Genomic DNA, 17094 nt, shown 5'->3' with positions numbered 1-17094 from the left:
AATTCTTAAGACAAAACACCAATTAACTGTCATGATTCATTATTAAGTATTGTCTTCTTTTACATACTACAAAAAATTGAATATATGAGGACATAAAGGACACATGGAAGAAATCCATTTAAATCACAACATTTAATCACACCTGAATCTTGCAAGGGGAACAGAAAAGAAAATGAATCCTCAGGTACCAGAGGAAGGTGACCACAGAGTCATCAAGTTTTTCTTGCACAGATTTCCAGTGAAACAGCTCATGAATCAACTGTTACTTTGGAAGCAACTCAGCAAAGGGTTTAGTTTATGAGGAAAGTTTTAAAGAAGGAATGAATGGAAAAAGAAAAGAAACAGACACATCTGAAAGTAGGGAAGGTGAAAAAAGTAATCCAAAGAGGTTAAACAACAAAACCAAATTATCATAAAGTACCATGTTTGACCATGATCAGTGTGGGACCAGGAACCTAAGTCCACAAAATACATCTCCTGGCCTGCGAAAGAGTGTGCTTAGATCTACATTTGGAGGAGTTGGAGGAGGCAATCAGCACCATCCTTGAACACCCCAGATTCCCTCCCAGCAAAACAACACCCAGCATAGCACATCCCTGCACACACAGAGTAACAGCATCACTGCCTGAACCAAGGAATCCTTGTTCCCGAGGAGCCTGCACCTTGCGACTGAATTTCTTGCCTCTGCCTGAGTTTTTCCCTCAGCTGAACTACCAAGGTTCCTATTCATATCCATATCCATTAGTTGGGCAGCTGACAATTTCTCTCCCCTACCTAGCTGCCTAGTTTTATGAAACTTGTATACAGTATCTTTGAAAGAGTTTTGACTCTGAGAAACATGACTGAAACAGGTCATTGGGTTGAAACATGCCCCAAAGCAACAGAGGGCAGTGCCAGACAAAAGACACTGAGGTCAGCTAGCACTTAAATTCTTACAATCCAGCCAAAATGGATGAAAGTGGCCAATGGAAGAGAACAAGACTAAATCATGAAACTTCACTGCAAACACCAACACAAATGTCACTTTAAGTATACTGGTTTACACTGGATTTTGGGTGCTAATGTTCCGTGTTCCATAGCCCTGTGTAGCTGTACTTGGCATTAATTCACTACAATAACTGATAAAGAAGAGAAGAGAGAGAACTGATACTGCCTGCAGGACTCAATGAATTATACTTAACCAGCATATTATTGTAGGCTGATAGTAGAATGTCACATGAACACAGATATAATCAAATTCTGTTTGGGGCACCATTTATTTAAAATACTTCAAGCTCCTTGCTGGCAGAGCAACAACGAATTAGCATGCTATGCTGCGCACTTCAATTAAAAAGCAGCCTCATCTTTCCTATTTCCAAGGTACAGCAGAGCAAATCTAATTGTGCCATGCAGCCAGCTCTCATCTTTGCAGAGTAACCAGGGCTTTGGGTTTTTTTTGCTTTTTGTTTTTGACAGATCTGTCATCTTCTGAATGAGGCAATGTAGGCTTTTATGAAACGTGCCTCCTAATTGCAGGCAATAAACATAAACCCAGCCAGCAGCAGAGGCTGTAGCAACTATAGCTGAAGTAAAATGAAAATAAAGGTAAGTAAAGAACCACAAAACAAATTCATTTTACATATGATCTGAATAGTTAAACCACCAGGATCTGGATTTCAGTGCTCACAAGAGACATACACATTCCGCTTTCAATATCAATTAAAAAACCCCAAACATAGAACTTAAATGCTGAGATAAGCAAAGATGTTTTATATTTTGGAGGTTAGAAGGTATGACAAATCAATAAGAAATACTTATATGCCCGGATGTTTTTAACTTTTAAAATATTTGCTTACAGCATAAAGAATCTCTGTTCTTGAACTTAGGCTGAGATCTTTGAATATGAGATTTGTTGCTTTTGACTTCAGATCTCCTTGTTCATACTGATTATCTCACCCTAAGTGAATAGGTAAGTCCTTGTGCTTCCTTTTGTCCACTACTCACTTCTTATTCCTGATACAAGCAATGCAGTACCTTTGGGTAGGAATTGAACAGGGTGAACCCACAGAACCACAGATATGAACTGCAGGAGGGCAGTTTGGCCAAGCTCCCACTCTGAGTGGGACTAGCACCAACACCAGTGAGGTTGGCCGTGGCTTTGCCTTTCTGAGCCCTAAAAGCTCCAGGGATGGAAAGTACACAGGCCACCAGACAACATGTTCCTGAACTCCATCACCTTCTTGCAGAATTTTTACATAAGACACAACTTGAAATACTCAGTCTGGAATTTGCCTCTTGCTATATCATCTGACATGACAGAGAATTATCTTTCCCTCTTTGTAGCTACTCTTGTAGCATTTTTGTCACCACCTTTTGTCACTGCAGCTGTAGGCTGCTCTTTTATTCCATCCATTGTTTTTTACTCTCCACTAGGCCAAGGATATTGGTGATAGTATCACTGATACTAAGAGTGACAATAACACTGATATTTTTGAAGGCTTTGGGTATCAATCATCCTAATTGATCTTATTTTAATGTTTCTAGGGATATACACATTACAGTTATTAGACCTGGGGTTTCATCTGGACAACAAAGAATGACACCAAATGTAGCAGAAATGCAAAGGAAAACCCAGATTACCAACTCAATTTAACTATTTATTCATTCTTGGCAGAGCAGCTGGAGAGACTGGCTGACTTTTGGACCAAAAACAAAAAGGCAAAAACCTTAAATTTGTTGATTTCACATGACAGAAATAATTCTGAATATTCAGTGCCACCTCTTAGAAGGACAAGTAAAAAAAAAATTAAAACACCTTTGCCTGGTTTCCAGTGAAGGATGAAAGTACACCACAAATACAACACCAGAAATTAAACACTGAAATGTGAGTGCTACCATCTCATAGGTTTGATTTATTATTTTCATAATTTTATGCTAAAATTACTACAGTAATGAACTATAACGGGAAAGTTGTCATTTTTGAAAGATTTGCTGTTCATCACGTTGTCTTTATGTTTACTATTAAATGTTTTGTACACATAGGTTATCTGATTCAAAGAAACCTTGTGTGTTAGCACTGTTACAGATAATAATGGAAATTCTATTACAATTTTTCATGATATCCCCTTTTATACAGTTGCAGATTGTTACAAAAGAATACAAACCTTAACTTTATTATCATTAATCAGCATTAGTAAATATAATTGACATTTTATACAGAACCAGCTTTAAGTAACTTATTGGCAGCAATACAGATGCCTCTTAATATTACCCTCTGGCTAGCTATGCTGTTTGGGCGCCAGAGTGTCTGCACTAATGACTTGGAATTAAAATCAAATAAAAGCTGAGAACTGTAATTCAGTATAAAACAAACAACTATGCTTAGTACCAATCTTTATATATATAATTTGGATATATCTGGAACTTTTTAAATTTACAGTTGGTATAAAACAGTGGAAGTGTTTGAGACTAGATAACAAAATAGGATAGAGAACAAAAATCTGATGTTCCCAGATTTGTACACTTATCCTTAGGCACACCATAGGAATTGGAATGAGGAGAAAAAGTAGACAGTGTAATTAACCTTTCCTTGCTTTTTTTTTTTAAACAACAACAAAAAGGCAGAACATTTTAGACAATATAAATAGTAAAAGTACACATTTTTCTGCCCTTATTTTTCATCTCAGCAATTTCTGTAGTTTCCTGAGGATTTAATGTGCTTAGGCATGAAAGGTACCTAATCCTTAAAAAAATTTCCTATGAAGACATGGATTATGTTATCAAAAAGATTTACGAAAACCTGCTTCACTGTACAACCGGGAAAGCTGCTCTGCCTCTCAAAGCCTCATGCCCTGACTTCCAGATATCAAGTAGTGTTTTTTTTCCAGAGCATATATGAGCCCTCTCTTCCCCACAGCACCCAGGTATGACCTATTTGACTTCAGCTCTGGGAAAAAAAAATTAATAAATTAGAAGTAAAGCCAAAATACTTTCTGGCACTTTTGTATTTTATGATGGGGCCTCCAGGGGCCGCCACACATTTAAGCCCCCTGAAGGGCTACTGATAAATCTTGTTCCACACGTCTCTACTTTATCCATTTATCCCCACCCTTTGCTTCAATAATCTACGTTTAAAGTCACTATAATTTATTTTTAGCCAACTCTGAGGAAGAACATTAGGATCTAGCCCTTTAAACATGGCTTATTTTATTCATATATTCATTTAAAGAAGTCAGTTCTTTTCTGAGCTCTCATTTTGGTAAGACAGTTAAGAAAACAAAAGAACGTATTTAAGCAAGAGTAGTAAATATTAAACATTCCAAAGAATACCTATATTGCATGGGAGAGACAGAAATTTTATTATTATACAAATATATATGTATATATAAAGTAATCATCTTCTTGCTTCGTGGATCTGATCTCCTCCATGGAGAGTCACAAATCCACACGATAGCCCTGAGTGCTCAGATTTTGCATTTGCTTCTCTGATTTTACAATAGCTGAAAGATATGTAAAAACTCATGTAGCCAGACAGCTCCCTACTGACTACACATCTAAGCAACTTCACATGCATATATTATTCCAACCAGTGAAAGCTGGAAATAACGTATGCCTCAAAAAAATAAAAAAACCCATACTTGAAAGGAGCCTGTTTTGGTTTCTATGCAAAACCCTCAGATCTCTTCCTGACCAAACTACACCCTTCTATAGAGCACTGCTATCTCAAGTAGGGACAAGTCAAACTGTTGAGTTATTCTCTGTTGAGTGAAGGGTGGAAATTTCTTCAAAAACTTATAAATATGACTACAATAGCACTTTGTTGTTGAATGCAATTCAGTGAAAAAAGTTAATAATAACTACTACTGCTTTGCTAGTGTTATCCTGGAGGGTTTTTTTGATTCTCTCCCATTTCTAATCATAACTCCAGTAAATGACCACTGGCCATGAAAAGCATCCAAATGACTTTCATTAAAAACAATAATCTGTTGCATGGACCAGACTGACATAATTTTGTTCACAGAAAACAATAAAATGTCCAGTTCACTGTTCCTGACAGTATTGCTATGATAAAAGTATACGTGTAGTGTGTCCATAGTTGCAGTGATTACAACTCCTACTGCTTCCCTAGCTTAGGAAAGTTAATGGTTTAGTTATCCAACCACACCTCAGTTCTTAAAAGTGTTGTGTTTAACTGAGGAAGTGAGGATGAATTAAGATGCCCTCTACAAAGAGGTCAAGTGAATAATAGTATCTTGATTTTAGGGTATATAATCATATAATTCCAAAACATATAATTCCCACTCTGCATCTCCTCCCTCTTCTTCTTCCCCTCTCCCTAAAATGTAGTAAGATGGGAATCAAACAGGCTTCATATTTCTGAAATTGTGATGGTCAAAGTTTAGAAATCTCTCCCGGTAGACCGTGAACCAAGATTTTTCAGAGACTTACAATTCACCATATTTGGGCATGTTTCAGAGCCAAAACAAATTTCAAACTATGACCAAAACATGCAAAAATCTGAAAACTTCAAAGGGATAGTAGTACAGGAATTGGGGTTTGTACATGTCTATTTTCTTTTCATGGGCACACCACCACACATTCTCCTAACTGAAATCATTGGAATGTATTGATAAACTGCAACAGATTTCTACATGGCAGAGATATCAGGCACAGGTAATTCCAACCTAAATCATATAAAACAACAAATCTATAGGCTATGGAACATAGGATCCTATAAGAGAAGATGTTAGCTGTACATGGTACTACCAGCATGTATGCCCTCTTCCATGACTCTAAAAGACACTTAGGTTTATATGTTAAAGATTGTGAAACGAATCGTGCATATATCTCACGTCCTTCAAAATCATTATTGATATACACAGTAGTTACTAGACTGTGATCTAAAAGATACCTACAGGGTACTGAAATGGAAATCTACAAATTCTGTCCAAGTGCTTTTCAGAAATTGTTTGTTTTCATCTTGTTCCTTGTCAAATACATAATGCACTTTTGTTCTAGCAAAACCAAGCATTTTGTACATTCTCAGCTTCTGTATTTTTTTTTTCCTTTTAGCACTAAATATTTAAACACATTCAACCTAAAAATCTGAAGCTAGTAATCTGCTGCTTGTGTCTTCCCCCCTGAGGTGTAACTATCAATGTTGCTGAAGGGACATTATAGAGATTGCAGTTACAGTCCTACCTGCCCACAGGCCAGTCCCATGCCTCGCTCCCCCATACCATGAGGACATGATAAATTTAACTCCAGCGCATCAGCACCAGCAACCTATGAAACATGTAGAAGGAAAAAAAATGCAGAATTAACTTCAAGTAATGCACTCTTTCCTGTAGCATTTACTGTTCATGCTATATAGATTTCTTTAGACATTTTATTTTTGTTTTTTAAAGAGAGAAAACTATGGTTATGATACCCTGAAAAAGAACGTGTTGATCATTACAGACAGAAATTTCAAAAATTTATGTGGTTTCCAAAAACTATTAAGGAAATTAAAGTTAAAAATAAATTAAAAAGAGACAAGGACAATAAAGAGTTCGTTCTGGAAAATGTTAAAAAATGGAATGTAATTGCAGGGCCTTAGAGCAACACTGAAAGAGAGGTTTGGCAGGCAGTGTTACACAGGTGTTGCTGTGCTCTGAAGAACTGTAACTCAGGAGTAAATTTTTCCTTTCTGCTTTAACAAATTTAGTCTCCAAATTTTCTGCAGGCATCTGTACTGTGTCATAGCTTTTGACATTAAATATTTTTCTTTCTGAAGAACAAGAGAGTAATAAAAAAAGTCTATACAAACATATTATTCACGCTAATTTCTCTTCATCACCCTCTATTAGTTACAATTAAAAAGGCAAGGGAGCCAAGTTGTACAATGGCAGCACAAAGACATGCTTCTCTTCCTTTCTGCTGAACTGCTCCGCCTGAGACAAACATCTCTCCTGTTGCCTTCCACGTGGCTCTAACTAGGATTTTGTTTTGCATTTGCATTTTGTTTTTGCTTATTGAACTGGAGTAACTTTTCTTGCTGTGTGGCCACAGTTCAGCAACTCCCCAAGTGCGTGAGCAGGGGAGAAGCCATCCATCACTTTCAGGAATCCTCCCCGTTCCAGCCAGCTCCATGAGTCTGGCCATGCCGCGCTGCTGTCGGTGCTGTCGGCCTCCCTGACAAGCTGACCTTTTGTATGAATAGGTTGCCCTCCTGCTGAGAGGCACTGCAGTACCTTCTGGGGCTTCTGCTCTCTGGAAAGCCACATCTATTACCCCCTAGGTAGGATCCTACGCATGCGATTAAATATCACTGCTCTTCAGCTGTGAGCTCCAGAGCGTCCCAAACTAGTGTGCTGCTCTCCACAGAGCGGACACCAACAACTACTTTCCAGAAGAATGTTGTACCACATACGTTACACATCATTGACTGCATTTAAAGAACCACTTTTTTCTAAAGGGGTAACACAAATACAAGCACGGATTGGAAATATCTGTCTTAAAGTTGGATAGCAGTATCACTGAATTAAAAAAGAGGGAACAAATGGCACAATAAAGCCATTCATCTCAGTCAGTTTAAAAGTGGCACTGCTCCTGTCAAGCACAGATTCCAAAAAATTATTTCATGGTCAATTAGGTAAATACAGGTATAAATTGAAATAGTGTCAAAGATTACCAAGCTAACTACTGATAATGTTTAATTTCACTTCCCTAAGTCCCCAAAGTGACTTTTTTCCTCACAGGTTTAAAATGCTCAGAGAAAATAGAGAAGTGTCATCCCACATCATCATAGGAGGGCTTAGGACACTGAATAAACAACAATGTCCAAACATTCTGCCATATGAAAACACAAATTCAAAATATACACACCTCTATCCACACATATATAAACACATTTTTAAAAATATTTAATACTTATAAAATATTTAAATCTGAGCTAATGCTAGCAATAATGACAAGCTAATTTTTTTCTTTGCTTAAATGTGTTAATACTATGCTATTTATTTCCTCTAGATAATTTATGTGGAAAACACACTTTAATTTAAATATAACAACTTTGCATTCCATTCTGATATAGACACCTTTCTGAATGAAATTATTGCAGTCTTAATCAAGTATTTCTTATACTACTCCCTATGGACACAGGTACATGTTATTAAATAGTTTTTCCCTTCAAATTCAATAGAAATTTCAGGTGCATAGTCTGTTTGTATTTCTGTAAGACTGGACTTATACTATAGGAAGCCTGCTGACTGCTATTATATATGCTGGCTTTCTCAGCTATCATTTTTGAAAGTCTGTATTAAAACTAGAATAGCATTAAATGAGCCCTTTATACTTTAAATATTCAAGAGTTTTATATTCAAAATTTCTTCTGGTGCTGTCAAACTAGCGTGCCTGAAGGCAAGGTAAGATCAAGTTAGGCTCTCAAAGGTAGAATTAAATTTTATCAGGGCATCCGTCATAATATACAGTTTGCTTAAAATGCAAATAAAAAGTATATAGATTCAAAGACTAAAGGCTTTGCAGGTACTGCTTAAAAATCCAAGGGATCATTTTTATGGAACAGATTTCCTTTAAATTTACATTTCCATCACTTTAATGAAAACACAGAATAAACAAATTATAATGGACATGCTTTAAATTCTCATTTTTCTCTTTGAATCTATTTCTTTCAAGAAAGTCCTTACTGCAGCTCTTGTTTTTAAGGAGAATTTTAAAAAATATGCAGAAACACAATTAGGAAATCATTACCTCAGCCATTTTTGAAAGTTCAGTCCAGTCCTCCCTGCTATAGCTGCACATGATACTGGCAATCAGAACCTGTAAAGAACATACATGCAATCATTTTAAGCCATGTTACCATATTCTGTAATACAGCCCGTTACTGTGACTCCAGGCTTTAACTGCCACAACCTGCACATGGGAACTACCAGCTGCATGCCACCAGCTATACAGTGAAATACAGCTGCAGATTTCACTGGGGATGACACACAGTATATAAACTCATGTATTGTATCCCTGTTTTTTAAGATATCTGGGATAGGCTTAATCTGTCACCCCCCTCATCATAACAATTCTTTCGAACCTTCCCATAATGCTGAGGGTTAATGACTCATTCATTTCAGGCAAATACTGAAAAGCACAGTGTAGAAAAATTGTTCAACACACACAATTGTTGGAAACTGCAAACTCCCAAATTATCTCCATAAGAAAGATGAGATATTTAGTATCTACAGAAGGCAGGGAAAGGCACTTTAAAAAGTAAGGCAGCTATGGAGAAAATTGGACATGGTGAGGTTACATTCTATTCATTTAAAAGGACAATACCACTCATCATCATCATTATTTCCACTATTTCCATTGTTTTGCTCTGATGAATCTCTACAATCAATCTACCACCCACCTACTTGCAGACTACCTACCCATCCACTCTTCTGGTTGATGTTTGCAGGATGTCTTTTGAGAAGGAAAGGATTTGATTTGATAAAGCACCTGCCTCGCCTGCAGGTGCCCATTTGTGTGCACCTCTGGCATAAATATAAGACCAAGCTTTTCATTAAGCACACACAATCATTACTGGCCATGCTTTTATTTCCCTCTGACAGAGGAAAAAGAGTCTCTCTCCTATACCATAGTTTTTTTAATTGTGAAAAATCCTATATAGCTTTATATGTTATGACAAAATCTGCTCTGTGTGCTATTTGAATATTCAGGACAAATTGAGTACTCTGGAAATAAACAAAAATCTCTTTTAAAGGAGTCTAATTAATTTTTTAAAGGAAAAATTGCAAAAAATCAGTTCAAGAAATTATATATGAGAAAAATATAAAGCAACTGGAATTTAGCTAGAAACTATCTTGTCAAATTCACACTTTTTTTAAACTAACTAAAGCAAAAAAAACCCCAAACAAACAAAACAAAACAACCCAGCAGCTCAGACACTGACAACTTGATAAAGATTTTCACACTTGCAGTCAAAATCCAAAGTATATCAGAAATTTGCACAATTGAGCTTTAAAACAAATCAAATTTTTTCATCAGGGAAAGTTATAAGACAGCAAGGGTGGCTGACTATATTCATAAGTAGTTGAGTTACATTACATCAAGTGTTATTAATGAAATTTGAAAATTCTGCTGGGAGTGTACAAAAGAGGAGGAACGAGATCTGTGATGTTTCAAAGAGCTCTTAATTAAGACAACATGTTTATTTAATACTGATTAGTTTTAGCATTCACATTTAAAATTAAGTACATACTTTTGACAGAAGCAGTGGTTTACAATAACAAAAATAACTGAAAGCAAAAATTACATTTCTGCCATGACTCTTCATGGGAAAACCATGATCTCAAAGGGAATAATGAAAATTTTAAAATAGTAGGGATTTTATTCTCCTTTTCCCCCCACTGTTCTCTTATAACTTGAAATGAAACTTAATTCCTAGGTGGAAACATATCTTCCAGCACTCTGCTAAAAAAACTATCCTTCCTCAAGTGATTATTCTTCCCCAAAATGCCTCTACAAACTTTTCATTTGGAATCAGTAACCATGACAAGAAAAAAAATAATTATCATGGGTGAACATTTAGGGGAACTATCTGTGATGCTTGAGGTTTGAATCTACTCCTAAAATCACACAAGGGAACTTATAAAGAAATCACAGACTATTATCACCTACTACCTAGAAAGAGAATAGCAAGAAAAAAGAATAATAAGTGATAAAAATCAGAGGTTTTATTTGAAAGTAATAAACAGAAATTGTATCACATTTCAGCTTCTTAGCCTCTTCTCACTAATTTTTTTTTATTTTTTTACATCTTCGGTGCCTACAATGCCATGTACCACATTACCACCCCTGCAACTTTAATGGCCCCAAACGGTATCTCTCGAAAGTCCAGCATAAGGCCCAGCCCAGGTGCATCCATGGAGAGTACATCCTTCCTCCTGATTCCTGAAATTTGTAGTGGCAACCTGACATAAGCTTAATTACAGTGGTTTGAGCCACAAGTGCGAGGCCGCACCATGCTTCCCGGCTTACAAAAGTGGGCTGCTGACAGGTCTTACAATGAAGCTGCTGCTAAAGCGTAGTAAGTGGTAAATGAAGGTTGACTAAATTGCAGCTTTGTCATAGCTTGAGTGTGGGCTGCCTGCGTACCGTGCATGATTGAAGCACAGTGGGACCCCGGCCCTCTCTTTTTTCCAGATCAAAATCATAGCTGGTATGTGCTGTGCCCTCCTCTTCTTCATCCAAACTGCTATTTTGCCTGTTGCTGAGAGATCCCGCCTGCTCTGCCCTGCGCCCAGGAGCGCAGCAGCCCTGCAGACACTGCTCCTCCCTGACGATCACTGTGACAGATGTCACAGACAAGGTCCTTATGCCCTGACACTACACAGGGTGATCCACAATTTCTCTGAATGCCCATAAAGGGACAAACACGTTTGTAACATCGGACACTGTTCTGTGTTCAGAATTTTCTTGATCATTCATGGAAGAAAAAGGTCCACAATAAAACTTTTTTTTTTTTGTTGGAAGGAAGGGAGATGGAAAAGGGAGGGTATGTAATGCACCAGCTAGGACAGAATTATAAGATGAATATACTGTAGCTAAAGCACCTTGCAAAAAGCTACATTTCACACAATTCTATAACTAATGCATTAGTAGTTGTTCTACTTAAAAGAACACTGACAAGGTACTTCTCCTAATCCTTAAAATATTTTTCTCCCTGTTTAAAATAATCCCCTGGAAGCTTAAACTAGAATCTATTTCCCTTGTGAACGTTGTTTTTTTTCCTCTTCCATTATCGTTATGTGGATGTCTCATGAAGGCAATAACATTAAAAGAAATAAAAAGGATGAGGTTTGTCACCGTGAATGTTTTCAAGTGATCTTTCTTTCCTAGCACACAGAATTCACTGCAAAAGGTTGCAAAACAAAAGGAAGGAGAAAAAAAAAAAACTGGGCCTACTTTGGGTCAGACAATCCTGAGAAAATCTATTTAAAACCAGACAGCAGTAAAACTCTAGGTTGACAATTACCATTTGTCCTGTTCTGACTGCTCTGCAGGGAGTAAGGGAGTTTCAGTACACTCAGTCTGAAAAAAATCTCAGGGGGCTGGATTTAAATGTGAACACTGTCAATTCCTGTAAATTTAGGAAAACTTCCCAAGAGACAGAACACAATCACAATCCCCTACCCTCATGCCTGTAAGAACCAAATTTATTTTGGTCATCTCACACAGGCCATAGCCTGTATCTGTTCCTAATTTACTCTTCCAGGTCTCTGTGTAATCTACCTGTACTTCAGGAAATTCAGCCACCGACATAATTTCTGCTTTCTCTTCCGTACCTGTCCTTTCTCACTGCTGTATTACACTTGAGGGCACTTCTGCATCAAGTGTCCATAGATGCTCCATTTAGACACTGCTGCTGGCCACAACATGCAACCCCTTCTGATTTCTCAAACAGTTGCAAAAATCCCCAGCATTTTATTTTTTATGTGCACAGTCCTTGAAAAAACATAGTCTTAGCATCATCTTTAAGAGACTGTTCCCCTGAAAGCTGTAAAATCAAGAGGAGCTTTCAAGAAGACTGAAGAACTGCTTTTTTAACAGCTACTTGTTTGGGAAGCAGAGATATGGAATAGGATAATTGCTGTGTAAAGAGGGGGTGCAGAGATTGAAGATGACATTAAGAACCATATTTCAATACCCACAAAATTATTGTTGATCAATCTAAACTTCAAAATGTTTTTTTATTTAGGCCAGATGGAAAGACCTCAATCCTCCTTTCAAGACATGTTTCCTCTTTCAAAACAATACAGTATAGCCTTGCTACATGACCTGCTTAGCCTGAACAAATGCAAACATTTTTAAACAAAATTCCTCAGGAAGCATTTACTAAGAAGGAACTTAGCACTGAAGATATAAGCTTTCTAAAACAAATGGCAAAAATAACATTATCACTCGCCAGTGGACAAGACACCTACATCCATACCAACACACAAAGACAGGAGAACTTCTTGGCAGCTGAATCACTGTTTCACAGCATTAAAATCCCCATCTGTCTGAATGAGGGGTACATACACTCAGTTTTGACCACAACCCATAGATTGTAACAGGCCAACTCACTCTGAACTCACTCACTCACAGGATTTCCTGAAGGTTTTGAACATGTGTAGCTACAACAACATGTAGTCCACCATGCGCTTGTTGAAAAGTTAATAAAGAACAGTTTATGGGGCACTTTTTAGCTATTTCAATGACACGATAAATAATCTTGCAAATATCTACATGGAAAACACGTTTGCTGCATATGGATTTCTCACAGTTCTTCACACATGCAAGTCAAACAAACTATCTGATCAGAGGTCAGATTCTGCACTCACAATAGCTCTTAGATGCAGTCTCAACAGCAAAGAGTGCAAGGCAATACCAACAGCACCACAGGATTTTTTGGGTTGGTACAGATGTTACACCTTAACAACTCACACCACTAGCCTTCCTCTGTAACCCTGCCTCTTGCACAGCATCAGGTCCAGGACAAGTCTCAGCTATGCCACATCGTGCCAGCAGAAAAGTTTTTGGAGACTTACTCCTGCTTGGTGCCACTTGTGGCAGTCCTCTGCTTTTTGCCACTGGCTGGCAAAAAGATCATCCTCAAAATCATCCAGCCAGAATTAACTACGTATAGAACACTTGTAAGTACCCACTGTACAAGATAAGAGCACAACTGCAGTAAATATTCTGTATTGCACAAATATGCTTACATGTACAGCAGTAAAAAACAACAGAAGCACAAACATTTGCTCTTGCAAAAATAACCCTCCAGAAACCAGCCTGATTTTGATGCCTTGTATACCCAACCTGGTTTCTCTTTCTCTGTACATTCTTGTTGCAAATTTTGATTTATTGCAGAACTAAAATAAAAATAAGCTTCTTATTAAAAAATACCTAGAACATCAAATCCCGTGCAATAAGAAAGTTAACAATTGTAAAACCTGTCATGTCCCTGAGAAGCAGAGGAATTATCTTGTTATCAATTTAATAATGGAACATTGAAGTAAATGATGCCATCCACTGACACCAGTAACACTGTCTCTCCTGGGAAATTCATGTTGGTAGGAACTGTCAATCTAGATGGATATGGACATATGAAACATTGTACCTTCAGTCCATAAATCTACTCGTCCTATGCTGCCTTAATAAAAAGATTCTGCATGATGATAAAGACAAGCAATGCAGACTGTCTTGACATTGCTGACCTGCAATTCTGCTTCTCTTCTTTTTTTCTTTTTTCAGGCAATTTACTCTCCAATAAATAATTTAACAAAATAATATAGGAAAATTTAAGTAAAGGAAAATAAGACAAGTAGGGGATATTAGTACATTTATTATGCAGCTGTAGCAAACCTTCCGAATAAAGCCCTTTCTTTGCCTTGTTACTTTATACTGCAATCTCCAGTTTGTTTCTTAAAGTGAAGTGGAAGTCAGATACAACAGATCAAGACACAAATAGGCCAAACATTATCAGCACACAAATAAGTCTAGAGAAGAGTCTGAAAATACTATGATTTGCTAACTGTATCACATACAAAAAAAATCAGCATGAGCAGAAAACAGCAAAGATTCTATTCCAGGCTCAATGGAGACACTTATTTTCAAAGGCAGTTATTTTCATATGATGCTTCTGCTACTATCAATGAGATCCATCTATTTAATGAGATTATTTGAGTACACTGGGCTACAGCTTCAAATTAAGGTCTAGAGTTGTTAGGATGTAACACCCTCAGACAAACAAAACCCAAAGGTTATGAAGAAATCCATTTCTTTGTAAAATAACAGAATGCTGTGGTTTTGATGGGAGCACAAAGCTAAACAGATTGTTCTTTAGATTGTGCTGCACCTGTAGAAAAACAAGGGAACTACTTGGTTTTGTAACTTCTCCTCTACCATGTCAGACTCAGCACCATATCAGCCACTATCAGGGCAGGAGTTGAGCTACCCTGCGTGTACACATAAACATATAGGCACAGATCATGCACGTGGAAAGTGTGGATAAATGAAAAGCTAACTTAATGAGAGACCAGCTACCCTGAAATATGACTGAAAGTGAAGTGAATGGACAAAAGAAAAAAGAGACCTTCTGATATGCATCTCCCATGACTCAGGGCACTGCTTAATTAAAATGTGGTAACTTATGAAGAGTGAAAAAGAGACTATGGAATATGAGTTCCCCAAAACATACGTATAATGAAAGAAAATATAGCACTTGTATCAAACACTTCAGGAAAGCTCAAATATTTTACATGATTAGAAGAAGTATGTCCATTTTATGACAGATTGTTGAAAATTTCAGTGCTTCACGTAAACCCTTCAAATTACATTGAAAATTATCTGTTTGGCTGAAGACTTCTCTGGAAATTTGATAGAATCTTTAGGATTTTATTTTGCATAGGAAACTTATTCTAGTTCAACCTTTAGTCTCTTTGGTAATGAGTGAAAATGAATACATGGATGAATGGAAATTAGCATGGATGAATGGAAAAGACACAAGTTAATAAAGGCTGAATCCAAGAGAAGAGTGAAGACAGATACTAATTTTTTGGCAGTACTTCTCACAAACAATACCTGCAAGCCCTTTTGGAACTGGCATGCCGCTGTTGTATTTCTGTATTTCCACACTGATTTAATATAAAGAGAAAGCAGAGGAGGCCAACACAATATTGGAGAAGCTAACAGAAAAAGGATATATCTAATTCTACAGTATTTCAGACACATGCTATGACCTGTAGCAAAAGCTTTACACCAGGGTACTGACACCTTATTGATTCTCAAGACCACATAAGGAAAACAAGGCTGGCAAAAGGCAACACAAATCTGTGCATTTTTTCCTCCACCTCTAGAAATTTTTCTCTTATCAAATTCTCTGCCCAGATGCACACAGTCCTCTTTAACACTGTTCTTTGAGCACCTCGCTAATTGTTGCTCTTTATTCTCACAATAGCACAGGCAACTCTCTGCAGGGTGCCCCTCTGAGAGGGAAGCCAACTGGAGACAAATATGTTCAAGGCATGTACGCTGCTCCCATGGAGGGAATGAGCAGCTGTTGACTGAAAGGAACCCTAAGATCTCTTCCAGACCTTGACTGCTTCTACATCTATGCAGATATATTTCCCCGATTACTTAGCAGGAAAGTTGCTTAACTTATTAGAAAACAAATTCATCAGAAAATATAAAGAGGCAAAATATGGACTGAACAGCTTCATCACAGTTCCCTAACTCCTGCAGTCAGTCAGCTAGCAATTCCCCAGGTCAAATCTGTCTCTTTGCATCTCTGAGAAGTCCATCCTATCTCTTCCCTTGTTCCATCACCCCCAGGGCTTCTTTTAATTCACTTCCTTGGATTTGAAAGCTCGAGAAAACCAGCAGTATCAGTGCTAGTAGAGGAGAAAATTGTATCTCAGAGAAAGGGAGGAAGGGAGAAAACCCCCTCCCTTTTATACTTTAGAGCCCTGTGATCCCCTTCATCATGTGACATTGCTGGTGCCAAAGCAATGCTTCGAAGGAGTAAATGATTTTGTCAGCCTGGTTGCATCCTCCACAATTCACCCACTCTCTGTGCACCATTATCGTCATAGAGATATACTGAAAAGCACTGATAATTCACCTGATTTTGCACAAACTCTTCAGTTAGGCTGTTCTGATAGGTGAGGGCATGGTAATTAAGAAGGTGTGCAGGAACAGGCTATAAGGCTTGTCTCATCTTCAGGAAATTATCTGATGTCTCTAAATACCAGCTGCATGGAGGAGACCTATCAGTTCCTTAACACTATTCGCTGCTGTCTGGTCTAGGTATCAGTCTGGCTATCGGACCTCACAAGGAGAGCTTCTTCACAGTCCCAAACCTGCGTGATTAATCAGGCAGATTCACCTCATGACCGGAGACAATCTGCAAATGTTCACAGGGCTAAAAACATGGGATCATTTCAATGATCAGAGCAGGACCAGTGAATCCCCACCAGAAACTTTCATCTGGAAAACGTTTCATATATAAATATTTTTGTAGTGAAAATTATATTAAAAATAGTCCACTCATAAAGAAAGAAACTACTTTCTGTCAGG

General features: G+C 37.5%; 1 protein-coding gene across 4 annotated transcripts in view; it reads right to left on the bottom strand.

Annotated features, from left to right (window-relative positions):
- DPYD (dihydropyrimidine dehydrogenase) overlaps positions 1–17094 on the bottom strand; it is a 336847-nt gene that overhangs the window by 101992 nt on the left and 217761 nt on the right. For all 4 annotated transcript variants that reach the window (XR_001876800.1, XM_017827217.1, XM_017827219.1 and 1 more), the window contains 2 exons: positions 8731–8799; positions 6181–6264 (listed from right to left, as the gene is read on the bottom strand). Coding sequence is in view for 3 of the 4 variants with exons in the window: in XM_017827217.1 (XP_017682706.1) it covers positions 6181–6264; positions 8731–8799 (153 nt within the window). In the remaining variant the exon portion in view is untranslated. The remainder of the gene's footprint in view (positions 1–6180; positions 6265–8730; positions 8800–17094) is intronic.

This window comes from Lepidothrix coronata, unplaced genomic scaffold, assembly GCF_001604755.1.
Source record: "Lepidothrix coronata isolate B3197 unplaced genomic scaffold, Lepidothrix_coronata-1.0 Scaffold136, whole genome shotgun sequence".
Taxonomy (NCBI): Eukaryota; Metazoa; Chordata; class Aves; order Passeriformes; family Pipridae; genus Lepidothrix; species Lepidothrix coronata.
The sequence above is the reverse complement of the archived record's forward strand: the minus strand, read 5'-3'. Positions and strand labels throughout refer to the sequence as shown.